This window comes from Pinus tabuliformis, chromosome X (genome assembly GCF_031772625.1).
Source record: "Pinus tabuliformis cultivar Carrire ecotype Pingquan chromosome X, CPIR1, whole genome shotgun sequence".
NCBI classification, from domain to species: Eukaryota; Viridiplantae; Streptophyta; class Pinopsida; order Pinales; family Pinaceae; genus Pinus; species Pinus tabuliformis.
This window is the reverse complement of record NC_142308.1, coordinates 1,184,216,389-1,184,231,467: the sequence shown is the minus strand read 5'-3', so window position 1 is coordinate 1,184,231,467 and position 15,079 is coordinate 1,184,216,389. Positions and strand designations below refer to the sequence as shown.

The 15,079-nt window shown below is 36.4% G+C and overlaps 1 protein-coding gene across 1 annotated transcript in view; it reads right to left on the bottom strand.

The window, feature by feature from the left end:
- Positions 1-6,023, bottom strand: part of LOC149144174 (uncharacterized) — a 32,209-nt gene extending 26,186 nt beyond the window's left edge. Inside the window, exon 1 of the mRNA XM_089447157.1 lies at positions 3,970-6,023. Coding sequence (XP_089303283.1) covers positions 4,102-5,901 — 1,800 coding nt within the window. The 5' untranslated portion in view covers positions 5,902-6,023 and the 3' untranslated portion in view covers positions 3,970-4,101. The remainder of the gene's footprint in view (positions 1-3,969) is intronic.
- Positions 6,024-15,079: the final 9,056 nt, after the last annotated feature.

Genomic DNA, 15,079 nt, shown 5'->3' with positions numbered 1-15,079 from the left:
TTGATCATTTGAGAGATTTTCACTTGCATTTAAGATACAATATAAGACATTTAGGATGAGTCTCAAAGAATGGGTTCTGAAAGATTGGTCACCTCAAATTATCATGGGCAACGAAATCCAAGGAACCTTGTATCGCAATGTTTACTCAAGCCCTTACAGTTGGCTACTACACCATATCCACATCCATATCATCTTGATTGGTTAAAGGGTTCAAGTAAATTTACACTTGTGGATAAGCATTATTGTGTTAATTTTGTGAGAGAACCATTCATACATATATTTGGTTGTGATGTCACCATTGATTTTTGAGTAGCTTGGGAGGTACTCCAAGCCCTAGGTTTCAGGGTTTGAAAGTTGGAGCACCACAAGAGTCACTTGTGGGCTTGGAACCCAAGGTTGGGGTTTTGCACCTATCAATGTTTGGGCCAAAACCATGGAGCATTTTGGACATGAGATGGATGGAGATGATAGAGGATGGCAAGGAGAATCCAACGCTTTGAGAATCGTCGAATTTTGAGATGTCCTTGATGAGTTATGAATTTTTGAAGTTGAAAAATGAATTTTTGGCACATAAGTCATGTAGGCTTGGTGTGAATGTGCCAAGAGACATGTCTATTTGTTGACCCTTCTAAAATGTATAAATAGAAGGTGAGAGGATTCATTTTAGAGCATCCAAGTGCATCAAATATCATCAATACATCTCTGAAATAAGGCCGATCTCAAGAGGACAGGACGTGGGATTAAGGACTGTTTTGGAGTGAATTTGTATCCACAACAGGGCCGAGATGCTGCAATAGGACAGCCGCAAGTCTGGAGATGTTTCTGGGCAGGTTGTGTGGGATAATTTGTCAATTGCAAGTCCAAATTAAGAGCAGGTAGCAGCCGCTTGGAGAGAGGGAGTTCTGGTCTGTTTCCAGGGTGGTTTTGAGTGGAAAACTACCTCTGTTCATGAGGCCGCAGCCCAGATAGAAGACAGAAGTAGGCCGCAGGCCCTACTGAGGGCTGAAAAGTAGTCTAAGGGAGCAACCTAGTAGGACAGGAGGCAAGGGAAACCGCAGCAGTTAGGGAGATTTTGGTGGAGAAAAGAGGAGCTGAAGCAGTAAGCTTAACCAGGACCAGAATCTACTGCAGTAAAACAGACCCCAGAACAAGGTATGTATTGGTGAAGTTGTAGTTGATTTGATGCAAGGGATGGTGTCCTAGTGTGGACAGAATTTGTAGCAGCCTGTGGGAGTCAATTGGAAGGCTTAACGTGGTGGTTAGAAGCCTCTCCTTGGAGCAGATTTTCACAGTGGGATTGGGTGCCATTGGACTAGTGGAGGGCAGCATGTTGGCTAGCCCTTGACAAGCAGTCATAAAGTGCAATTGACAGCTGAAAGTTGGGTGAAGATTGGAGCCTAATGTGCAGCACTTTGATGGACAAAAGTGACTAGCCCTTGACAAGCAGTCATAAAGTGACATTGACAGCTGGAGGCTGGGTGAAGATTGCAGCCTAATGTGCAGCACTTTGATGGACAAAAGTGACTGCTAGATTGACAGATTGGAGCTCAGGTGTTGGCCAACCTAGAAAAGCAGATAGGATCAGCCCATGTTCATTGTAGCAAAAGCGACTTGCAGCAGTGATAGGTGCCAGCCCTCTTGGAGACTCTATGTGGTGTCTCTTGATGGACTAAGGGGCAGCTACAGAGTAGAACGGGAGCGAAAGACCTGCAAGACGAGATATGACATAGAGACCACAGCGAGATTGTCTGTGTAGCTTGTATTCTTGTACTTGTGGATAGTTGAGGGCCATTATCCCTTGTATGGGAGCCCTAGACAGTGGTATTATATGTTGATTAATATAACAAAGTTGGGTTGAAATTTGTTAAAAGTTGTCTATACTTGTGCATGTGTGATTTACTGTTTTATATTGTTCCACTGTGCAAAGTAGTTATGTTGAGATTCTTGGTTTGGTAGCATCAGAGATTCTAAGATTCCATCCTAGACCCAAGATCGTGGAAATTCAACATCCCATGGACTATTTCGATGTGGTACTCTACGAGTCTACACAGCATATCAATATGATTGCAAGGCCGCAACTACAATAAAACATATGAGCTGCACAAGGATAGCAAGACATGTACTCTTAAGTCTTCTTCTCTCACCTCTTTACTTTTAGGACAGTCAATGCTTAAACAACCACCTGTGTGAGTATATAATTCTCTGTGTAGTGAGAAGTTGAGCAGCATAATACTAGTAAGCTACCGCTGCAAGCAACAAGGACATTCTTAGATTAATACACTGATGCATTTAAAGAACTGAAAGGTCTTCTTCTTTTGCAGTATAATCAACGGTTTATTGAGTTGATGCAAGAATCTGTGCTTCCAAATCAACCTTATATAAAGGCATTATCACAAAAAGTGCAAAATTTGAGAAACAATTGAAACAACTTCTTGAAGAAGGAAAGACTTAGTTGAGCACGTCCCACTGTGATTCTCCCATGATATTGAGGCAAGAGTAGATTTGCACTGACTACTAGCTTCTCATTAAGATCACTGATAAAACTAAATATCCCCTTCATAGGATTGATGATATTCTTGATTAGGAGAAAATTACTTTCCAGAAATCAATTAAGCTTCAAGGCATCATTAAGTTTGTAGGAAGCCTACACAGGCATGGAAGACAGCTTGAGCTCTATGACTGGTTAACAATGCTGTTTGAATTAACGGTGCACCACTGACCAGCTACCTTCATGCAACATCTTCGGAAACCAATTTGGTGTAGTTGAATGACATTCTAATCTACAACAAGACCTAGAATGATCACATGCAACAGGAAACTTGTGCAATATAGCTTTTCAACAGCTCAAGAATGCTTTATGCTTTGCACCAGTGCTTTCTCTTCCCAATCTAGACCCTTAGATTTTGATATGGATGCTTCATAATAAGCCATAGGACAATTAGAGAGGACACTAATAGCCAACTGATCAGAGGCTCCTTCACAAGCAAGGCTTAACTAGGGTCTCACTATATAGGGTTCTATGCCTTGGTTCAAGTACTCAGCAACCACAACACTATCATGTCAGCAAGGAAGTTATTTTGTACATATATCTCAAACAGGCATTTCAATTTCTTACATCTTAATCTAAATTTGAGGATCATCTGCACATTAAGTGGGCATTATATTTGCAGAAATTTCATCAGAGTGTTTTAATACAAGAATGGGACCACGAACAAAATGGCTGATTTTCTTTGCTTTCCTCCAGTGTAAGTACTAAGAATCTCGATGTTAGGCTCACTGCATCTTAGGATTGGAAGGATCTGAACCGTTTTAAGTTTGCACTTTCCTCCTAGTATTTCAGCATTGCAGCAAACCTACAATGACTTATTGACTATTTTTGGATTACACCCTCCAGGAGGGCTTGCTATATAGCATTTGGATTCTTGCTGGAAGCGTTCAAGAGATTCTTCTAAAAAAGGTTTGGTCTTCTTCATGTAGGGCACATTTTGTAGTAAAAAGAACATTTCACAATCTGCAACGCTATTTCTACTAATCTATCACCCACCAATAAAAGAGAGCATTTTCACAATTATCTTCACAGATGTTTACCTTACAGTAGACCTAAGCATTCCAATATGAAACTAGAATTATGTCAGCGCTTGCTAGTCCGCTCTCATTATCTCAAAAAACAATATATCCTAGCTAAGCAATGGGAACCCTTAATCACCTCTAGAACTTCAGGTTAAATTTACATTCAATACATAAATTGTTGTCAAATATTTGAGAGCCCGCATATGCACATTTACTTTATCTACAAGCTTAGGACAGAATTGAAAGAGCTTCGGGCTGCTTGCGAAACTGATATAGTAGCCTCGTACAAAAGACATGTTTATTTGCTTTTGGTACTGGTATAATAAACTACATTTGCACTCTACAATTTTTCCTCTACAGTTTTTCCTCATAAAAACCATCAAGGGTAGAGTATGATACCTTTAGAACAGTTGGCTCTAATCATGAAAAAGCATCAAAAGAAATGATGGTTGCAGTACTTTGTTGCTGTTGATTCAGCCACCATACCTCCCCCAATATTTCTATTTACGTCCTCCTCCATCAAGCTTTTTTTCACTTCCGAAGCCTAATTTGCTGGCGAACCTTGGCAATAAATGCATCTGCTTTCCTATTTACCTCATCGGGGCTTGGACTTGGACAAAATTGTGCATTAACATTATCCAGAGAAAACTGCTTTCTAAAAGCAAATGCCCGCCCATGTTCAGGCTCAGCCTCAGACTCAGATTTGGCTGATTCTGCAGTAGAACTTCTCCTCTTTTCACGTTTTGTGTCATTGGACAGAGGCCATTGGTGCTCAAAAATGGGAAATGGAGGTGGTGGAGGAGGAGGTGGAAGATGGATCGGCGATGATTTCCAACTAGCTAACTCTTCCTCAACTTTGTCATCTCCAACACTCTTCCCCTTACTGGAATTAATCGGATCTTTGTTTTCGGAGGTCTCATCTCTTCTAGACTTTGACAAACCATTACTTTCAGAGATTCCTCCATTTCTATGGTGTTTTGAGATTTTTTCAACAATGGGGGCCGTGGAGGAATGTACCCTCCTTTGGTGTTTTGACATTGAATCAACTATGGAAGTGGGAGGAAGAGGAGGACGAGCAGAAGGGTGAGAGGATGAGGAGGAATGCACATTCCTGTTTGATATATCTGAATGGGGCCGAAGTGAACGCTCCGAATCTTTGTTCTTGTGTTTGGATTCTTTTTGGTAAGAAGACCACCATTGTTGAAGTGGGGGAATGGTTGAGGATGGGATTGTTGTGTGTTTTCTGTCAAGCACACCAAATGCATTGGCAAAATCCTCGGCATTGTTGTGTTTGTGTTCATGCTTGCTTCTTCTGCGCTTGTGTTCATCCTCCTTAGTTCTGTGCTGGGAATCCTCCTTGCTTTTGCTTCTTCTGCGTCTGGATTCATGGCTCACGTTTACCCTATCTTCAGTAGGTCGGGGAGGACGAAGAGGGGATAGGTCAGATAGGTTTTTGTTTTCTGATTTTATTTTGTCCCTTTTGGGGGGTTTTTCTAATTTTTCATGCCCAGATGCATCTTTGCTCCTCTGTTTAGGGAAAAGGGTTTCTGATGCTGAAAAAGCAGAAGCTGAGGTAGGATGCAGGTTACTAGACACAATTCTCCTCTTACGTTTCAGAGAACGGTAACGCATAATAGGTGGCGCCATGTTCGAATCCTTCTGTAGTGGTGGATTAATACTTACGGGAGGCTGTAGTGGTGGATTAATACTTACAGGAGGCTGTGGGAGCAGAGGAGGCAGTCTCATCCCATCGACTGTAATCAAACTCTGTTTATTGTCTAGACCTTCAGTAACCTCTGAAGCAACATTAGGAAAAAGAGAAACTGCATGATTTACCTCTGAGTTTTGGGAGCTCTGATATCCAGAATCCGAAAAGGCCTCAAACCCATCTGATTTCTGGGGGAAATCTTCACAGCCATTAGATTCCAAAGCATAATCATTCCACTCAATTGATTTCGGAGCAGAATCTCCAAAGCTGCTATTTGATTCGAAGAGGCTGTTGACATAAAAAACGTTTTCATTTCTGTCGTTCTCTTGGACGTCTGGTTTCCTCCGCCCCAAAAATCCAAAAAATATGACGAAGCTCACCAGAAGAATACTGACGGCGTCCCATGACCTTAAAACCACGGCAGAACGGGAATATCTGGCGAATGCCGTGAAGTGTAACGGCAAGAGAGACAAGAATCCAAGGGCGACGGCAAGCACCAGCGCCTTATAGAGCATGGAAGTCAGTCTGTTCACGAACTTTTGGGTCTCGTTACGCTGGTGAAGATGACGGAAATGTAACAACTTCATTTCTTGTTCGGCTCGGTGGTGCTCGTGGTCATCCATGGCGGAGATGTACGCTGCAATAAGAAACGTATGTAGAATGAACTCGATTATCCGGTCTAGTCACTCGCATTTAGTTGTATGTATGTATAATTATTTGTCGGAGAGTAAAAACAGAGCCTGACATGTGTTTGTTATGTTGTGGAGGCATTCAGCGTTTGATGCGGCAAATGTAACACTTAAATTTGACAAGCTGAACTGGATAAAATGGCTGGAGTCTAACCAGTTGTTTTTTTGCTTTGAATATTATGAAAATTATTGTAATATTTTGATAAAATTCGTAGGAATTTTTCTAAATCTAAGTTATAATTGTTAAATTTTAATATTTTAGATGTTTTAAAGTTTTTGATGGTCTTAATCTATTTTCACTATAAAAACAAAAAATAAGATTCAAACACTTTTTATTACAAAAATTTTTGAAATTGTTTTCTCCGGATATTCTGGTCACTTTTGGCTGTTCGAGCAATTCCTCCACTCCCTAGACTAGTCGGATAAAGTCCGAGCAATTCCTCCACCTCCGTAGACCACTTAGATAAAATGAGGTTCAATTTTTTTTTTATGATTTAAGTCATAATGATGTTTTATCTTTTTTTTTTCTTTTTCTTTTTTCTTATTTTTTTGGGATTATCTTGAGTAGATTTTCTTGGGATTATTTTGAATAAATCGGGTTTAAGTGAAATTTACTCTCTTTTAGGTTTAGGGTTCAAATGTTATGACCGAAATTGATGATGAAAGTTATTATGGGAAAATTAAACTATTCTAAGAAACTTCTAAAGTTCCATCAAATTTTACACTATTTTAATGATAACATTTCATTATAGGTTGTTCATTCTTCTTCTATATAAAAAAATAAAAATATTTGGAAAAAAAATATATATTAAATTCATTTATAAATTCAAAAATATTATTAAAAAAAAAATTAGAATCTCACTCAAAATTATAACGCCAATTCTATTTAAAAATATTTAAACTTAAAACACTTGAATTACATCCCATTAAAACCATAACCCAAAACTCATTACCAATAAAAACATCTTATCCAAAAATTCTTCACCAATAAAAACATATTATGGAGAAAGGATGATAATTAAATTATGAACTTCTTTTTATCTCAAAATTCTCATTAAAACCATAACCGAAAACTCATTACCAATAAAAACATCTTATTCAAAAATTCTTCACCAATAAAAACATCTTAGGTGGAAAGGATGATAATGAAATTATGAACTTTTTTTTATCTCAATTTTTATTAATATATTTTGGGAGGTTAATCATGGCTTACTAATTAATATCTTTTGGGATGTTAGTCATGGCCCTCTTCTTAGTAAGGGGTTTAAATTAAAAGTTAATTAATTTTGAGTATCTTTTATTGAAATTTTGTATATAATAATTTATTAATAAAATTAGAATATATTTAATTTTTTTAAATCATAAGTGTTTATAAAATTAAATAAGTATTTATAAAATTAAATGAATTTTTTATCAAGACAAAAAAATTTATTTTTATGTTTGTAACACAAAGACATTAGAATTAAAGTGATTGTTAATGTCAAATTCTAATGCACAAATCTAAAAAATATTGTGTTTTTAAAGAATATGGGATACTTTTCAATACTAAGTTAGTGGGCGAAAATTTGCATTTGGTGACTGGCCTCACATTAGGGTTGGAATTTCAAAATAGACTCATTCGTCAAATTTGTAGGTTTTCACACCTCTTTTGCTAGTTTTCATAGTTTAAACAAAATATTTGGATGGTTTGTAAATTTTTTAATGGTATTTGACACGGAAATTGCTAATCAAATTCCATTCATGCCTCAAACTACAAGTCCTAACTATGGTGTACTCTAGGTGTTCAATAAGCTCATCATTGTATTAAAGATACAAATCCAAGTAGTAAAGTGTTAAAGTGGGTATGGTGTACTCTAGGTGTTGAATAAGCTCATTATTGTACTAAAGCTACAAAACCAAGTAGTAAAGTGTTGAAGTGAGTATGGAGTACTCAAAGTGTTGAATAAGCTCATCATTGTATTAAAGAAATAAAGACACAAATCCCAGTGCTAAAGTGTTGAAGTTTGGGAAGAAGTAGCCTTTTAGAATTACACCATGTGAATTTAAGGGATTTAAGGGAGAGAAGAAATAGCCTTTTAGACTTAGATTATGCGTAAAGTGTTGAAGTTTGGGAAGAAGTAGCCTTTTAGAATTACACCATGTGAATTTAAGGGATTTAAGGGAGAGAAGAAATAGCCTTTTAGACTTAGATTATGCGAATTTAAGGAAGATATACTCTATAAACCTCAACATGAATATTTTTATTTATTTCAACATTGCAGAGAAAAAAATGATCTAAAAAAAACTATATAAGAGCGGTTTGTCAATATCAAGCTCAATGAGAGAAATAATGAAGAGATATTTATATACTAACTTTGAATCAATTTCATGATTTATTTATTATGTAGAAAAAATAAAAATAATATATAAATGTTTAAGAAAGTCATGATGTAAATTGCATATCATTATAAATAATAAATAAATAAAATACAATTTTAAGGTCATGGCTAAGTCATCCGTGAGACTCTCTTGTTTGTGAGACTTTAGTTTTGAATGTAATCTTTTAAAAAAATACATACTCTTAGCCATTAAAATCATATAAAAAAAATAATAATTTAAAATTACACTACATTTTATAAAAATAATATTATAAAATACTAATATTTAAATATATTTTCAATCTTATTTCAATTTTTTAATAATAATATAAGCTTATTAAAAATATATTTAATAATAATAATAATAATAAATCATTTAAATTTTGATAAATATAACTACGCACCCATAGAGAGTCGGTTTCTCCCACTTTAGCTCCTCTGTACACTTCCGTAATACGTGGCAATGGCTAATTCATGTTTAAGATGGTCACTTTATAAATTCAATTAATAATTTATGACCCCAACTATGAATATTTTTTTTCAATGATTGTGGTCTTGAGATAATGTTCGAACAAGGGTAAGCTGCACAGCTGGTTCCTGTATTTATTTGACTAGTTAGATTCTTTGGTTTCAACTTTTTAGCTTTTACTGATTTGATTTTTTCAGTGTGTGTTTTGTTTTATTATCATAAAAGTTTAATCATAACATGGGTTTGTTATATATAATAAATATGAATAAATTTATTTCTAAATATTTGTTTTGTTATTTTTAAATATATGAGAATGTGCCATTTATATAAAATAATAAAAGTGAAGATAAAATTAAATAAATAAATTTTATGTTTAAAATTTCTTTCGTTCACGTATATTTTAAAAATAATTTATATAGCTTTTAATCGCAATAAAAGTATTTAATATATAATAATAATAATTTATATATTTAAAATTATTTAATATAAAAAATAAGTTAAAATAGAAAACTGTACTATAAACCAATTTTCATAATAGTTAGTGATTTCTATCTGAAAAATATTAGTATAAAAAAAACAATAAAAATCGCAATGAAAATAAATAATAATAATAATATATTTAAAATTATTTAATATAAAAAATAATCTAAAAGGGAAAATTGTTCTATAAATTTTTCTCTGAAAAAGTGTTGGTATAAGAAAAAACAACTCTACTACATTCATGTACAGAGAAGAATTAATGTCAAATAATAATTTATATATGTACAGAGAAGAATTAATGTCAAATAATAATTTATATATAAATGGGTGTAATTCAAAATTTAAAATAATTATGTTTTCATGGGGTAGCTCAGTAGAATGAAGTTTCACTGAATGGGAGATCTTGAATTGAAATCTTATGCTACGCTCCCCTACGGCAACCAATAGATCCCATGCTATTGGGCCATTAATGCTTACCCCCATCTTATGCCTATAGCATGGGATTCATGGCTTGCCATCGTATGCAGCACCATACCCCGCCCCCATGGCATCCTCCGGCAGTAAATGCAATGCTGCGAATGGATCTGATGTATAGATCCGACCGAGATTTCCGGCTTACCCCAATAGATTTGCGGCTGGCATTTACGACCGGATCGGCTCGTATCTACCAATTTATAATTTTCCCGCCGTCTGATAAATGAATTCCGCCTTTTAAATAACAGCGGAAGGGCGAAATCGACGTATCCATTTCTGCGTTTTGAAACCAGTCTTTCTCAGAGCTGAAGCTGCGTACTCCGACCGCGTACTCAGACCTACTGCTGCGTTCTCAGCCCTGACAGGTAAGTTTATTCTGCTAACATTACGTTTATTCTGCTAACATTACGATTTCGCATAGCCCAATAGCATGGATTAGCGGAATATAAGGGCGGATTTGCTATTCCCCGCAGAGTTCAGAATAATGTGATTAGTTGTTCATACTTTGATACTGTATGAGCGATTAGTTGTTGATACTTTGATACCCATTATTCTGCCTTATTCTACAAGCGCAACCCTAAACAGGAGAGAAATGGCGGAACTTTACTAACGCTATTAACGCTAGTTTATGAAATGATAATGGGTATCACTAACGCTATTAACGCTATTAACTTTACTGATCTCCCACGAATTCGAGGAAATTACCCTGGTGCAAAGATTCATGGATTCGGTTCAGGTTTCCGTCGTTCCAAGGCCTGATGGTCCTTTCCCCCACCATTGGAGTTTTGCGGTAGGCTCGAATGGCCTTCGGTGCAGAGTTAAAGAAGTCGCCTGGGGTTCTCCGATTTTTTCTACGATTTTAGCCGAAGCTCTTGGGCCGAGGGCACACGCAGGCACGAAGGGATTTATGGTGAAAGCCCTTTCTGAAAACAGCCGGAAGCCAGTTTTGGACTCTGTTTTGTGGGGTTTGAAGACAGAAGGAGCCGGCGGAGCTACAGGAAGGGCCCTCCAGTGCCGAAGGGCAGGTCTGGCTACGTGAAATTGCTTAGATTCGGATGTTGGCGCCCTGGTTGCAGCGGCCAACAGTGTCCAAAGGGAGTGGATTTGGAGAATGGGGGAAATCAGGAGCGTGGGCATCCAGAACCAGCATCGTCAACCTCTTCATTTCAGATCCAAGAAGGCTGCGGGGCAAGTGTTTGACAAAAAGCCCCTCCGAGATTTGGACCCAAATAGGGGCCTGTTCTCTATCTCAGCTCAGAATGAATGTGCTGGAAAGGTTTTAGGATTCAGGCATGAATCACAAGGCTCAGTGGAGATTTGGCCTGAGCATGGTCTTGCAAACCCAATAAACGTGAGTCTCAGGAGTGCTTCATCCCTAGGCAAGATGAACTCTGAGAGTTTTCTTGCTTGCTCTACGGCTCAGGAAATAACAGAACCAACACAGATTGAGCCATTAGACAAGAGGAGCTCTGATTTTTTTGTCTCGTTTCAGATCCAAATCAAGCTCATTTCCGGTAAAACCCTGCTCCATTGGGTGAATTCCACAGATCTAGTGTAGGACCTCAAGCACACACTGGATCTCAAGCTGGGGATCCCTTCGGCAGCTCAACGGCTCCTCTTCGAAGGTAAACAACTTGAGGATCATTACTCTCTTTCTTTTTACAGTATTAAAAGAAATGCTTCCATTAGTATTGCCCTTCGTTTGAGAGGGGGAGCTGCAGGACAATCTTCTTCTGCCAAGGCATACTCATGCAAAGAGGCTGTCCATGCACAGAAACAGGAAAAAACAGTTCCACCAGACCAGGCTCCCAAACCTTTTCTGGTGGACAAACTGGAGGAAACCCCCTCAATCGAAATAGGGCATCCAACGCTGGATGAGCAAACCCAAAAGTTTGTTGAGCACGGTATTATATGCAGGTTCAATGGGCTATGGCCGTGCACAGCAGACCTCTACCAGTGGATTCACTCCAACTGGACCAACAACTGTCGAGTTCTGTTATGCTCAAAAGGCTTTTTCATTACAGTGTTTGCTTTTGATGAGGACTACCAAAAGGCCTAAAAAGAAGGGCCATGGTTCTGGGGTTCAGCAGGTCTATTCCTCACCCCCTGGTTCCCAGACTTCGATCCATCCACAACAATCATCACCAAGCTCCCAATCTGGGTCAGACTACCTAACCTCCCAGCACATCTTTGGCACTTCGCAGTGTTCCAAGGGATAGGTAACTCTCTAGGCCGCCTTCTAGACACAGACACGTCTAGAGGAGAAAAGGGCCTATACACCTTTGCCAGAATCTGTGCAGAAATAGACATGAGCAAAGGTCTCCCGGACAAGATCAATCTCAAGATTGGAGACTTCCACTAGACTCAGAACTTGGACTACGAGAACACAGTGTTCCGTTGCCGCAACTGCCATCACACAGGGCACCTTCAGAGCTCTTGTCCCTCGATGCCAGCCCAAAAAAAGAAAGCCAATCCTAAGCAGAAATCCAAAAGCCGGAAGCCTCATGATCCTCCACCCATGGATGATTTTGATTTCAGTTCGGATGAAGAGGAGGAGAATGAGGAGGAAGGGGATGCAAAGATGGCATAGGATCCACCCTCGGCTGAGCCTGAAAATTTGTCCGTCCAGCCATTCTCTCAGAAAAGAATTCATGAATCTTCTACCTCAGATTCAGATAAGGAAAACTCTCAGTCAACCCAGCTCAGTTTGCAATCCATGCCAGCTCAACATTGCCCTCCTGAATGGGTCAAAGTTGGTAAAAAGAAAGGGAAAAAGTGCCGAATAGTCGACTCTGCCCATGTTGGGTAGAATCCTATTCTTTGCTTTCGCTCCCTGGTTCTTCTAGTTAATTCCTGCTCATCTCTTCCTTCTTCTCTCTTCTTCTAGGAGCCGAGGTGGATAGCATATCCTTTCCGGCTGCCTGTGCTCCTGCTTCTCCTGGTTGTATTTTCCTGATGTACATTACTTTCCTTTAATAGACTTAATCTTTACCGAGAAAAAAAAACGCTATTAACTTTACTAACGCTATTAACGCTATTATTCTTCAGAAAAGTGGTATCACTGTCTCTTTTTGCCTCCACATATGTCAGAGAATGTTTGAGGAATTTCGATAAAATACTAACTATGTGCACCTATTTTTGAAGTTTTTTAGTTTTTAATTGATTTTAAAGGAAGGTTGATTCGTGATTAAATAAATATGTTGTTAAAAGTTGACATGAATCTATTATTAGATGATGTTACTTGTTGATGATAGAATAAACTAGCATACATAGATTATGTGATAGTATTCACTATGATGATATGTTACTAATGATTTTCTATGTGTGTACAAGGCCATGGTAGTGTATAGGAATAAGATTGAGTAGTGATTCTAGTTTAATTAGCGAGTAATTTTAACCTTGAATTTTAATTATTAATGATAAATGTTCTTATAGAATACTACCGACATGTATAATGGATGTAAGAACATGTATGTGTTTACCGATTAACTCACATATTGGTAATGTTATTTTATGAACTAATTTTGGTCGTTTTTGAACGGTAGAACAATGTCTTTGATTTTACCTAGTAACATTATAATCATGGCTTAATTTAAAAAGTGTAGGGTATTCTACCTCAGAGTTGCATGATGCCATGAGGATTTAACTATGAATTCAGTCATTCATGAGGTGCTTAAAGGAAGGTTGATTCGTGATTAAATAAATATGTTGTTAAAAGTTGACATGTGTTTTGTTCAAATCATGTAAGACTTTTTTTTTTTTTACCTCAACATTCTTCAAAATAGTCAAAATCATTAATTGAAAGGAATAATGGCCCAATAGCATGGATTAGTTCGAGTTTCTTAACATATAATTAAATTTTATGGAATATAAATTATTTTCTATAAAAAATTAATTACATTTACTTTTGAGTCAAAATAATATTTGTTTATATAATTTGGTTTATTTGTATTAGTTACTATTTATTAGTTTGCAATGTTAAAATAAATTGGTTACCAAAACTATATTGGGTTGCATGATTTTTCAATTTAATTTAATTTAATTTGGCATAATTTTACATATGAATTTGTTATGATTTTGGTTTCAAAAATGCATATCTACTCATATTTTGGTTTCGAAAATAGCTGTGAGATGAGATATAATTTTGTTTATTTAATTGAACACTACATATTTGTGAATGAAAGTTTATAGCTAGCCTCTTAAGAGAAACGAAGTGTGACATCGTTTTTAATTTGTTTTTTTATTTTTCACAAGTCACATAACTTAATTAGTAAAGGAGTAAGTGGTCCATAATCCACACATATTTTTTTACTAACCAAAGCATTTTTACTTCATTAGCAGTGGGACTTTGAACAAAGGGCATCAAGTTTCAAGAGCTTTTGTTCATAGTTTATTTGAGCTTACTTTTTCACACCATAAGTGAAGGAAGACACCTAAAAGCAATCATAACTTGAACAAACTAAATTTCCCCACAGGGGCCATAAAATAATTTATTTTGTACAAATTGAAATATGTTCCGAAAATACTCTTGTTAATATCTAAATGGAAATTTTGTTATACTAAAATGGAAATAATTCACGTATTTGTCATTGAGATTTTGAAATTTGTTACCAAATGATATAGAACCGGTTATGGTTTATTAAGTTTTATGTCTTAGGAGCCAAATCAATGTTCTTAACATTTATTTATAAGTGGAGAAAGAAATACAACTAACACATTTTAATAAAAGCACACACATATTGAATAAATAAATAACCTACCGAGTTCATCAAATGTACTGACAAAAGTAGGATTCTAATTCTTACAACTAGCTGCAAAGTTTATATCAATATATATCAAAGTAAAAAAAATTACTTCCAAAGCTTGTGTTTTTGAAAAACAATATGTTTGATTAGAAAAGTTCAATGAAACTACTGCAACCATATAAATTAGATGACTAGTAAATAATAGATATCAATTCATAATCAATAACAATAGACACTACTTTAGTATATCTCATTTTATTAAGATTTAAAAAACATAAAACCCAACTAATCTATAATTGTATTTCCCTTCGACCCCTTCTACCTCAACCACTCATCACAAGTTGTACCATGAGACCAACATGGTGACACCACCTCCACAAAGACATCATATGTCATACATGGTTAGTCTAAATTTGTATGAAATCTATAAGTTGATTAATGACCCAAATATTACCTTTACCAAAGTGGTTTACCTGAAAAGTATAAAATAGTTACCTAAAAATGTGATTGCTATTCTTAGTGATATGCATTAATCAAGACCATAATATCTACTCAAACCAAATTATTTTCGATGCAATTTTTATAGG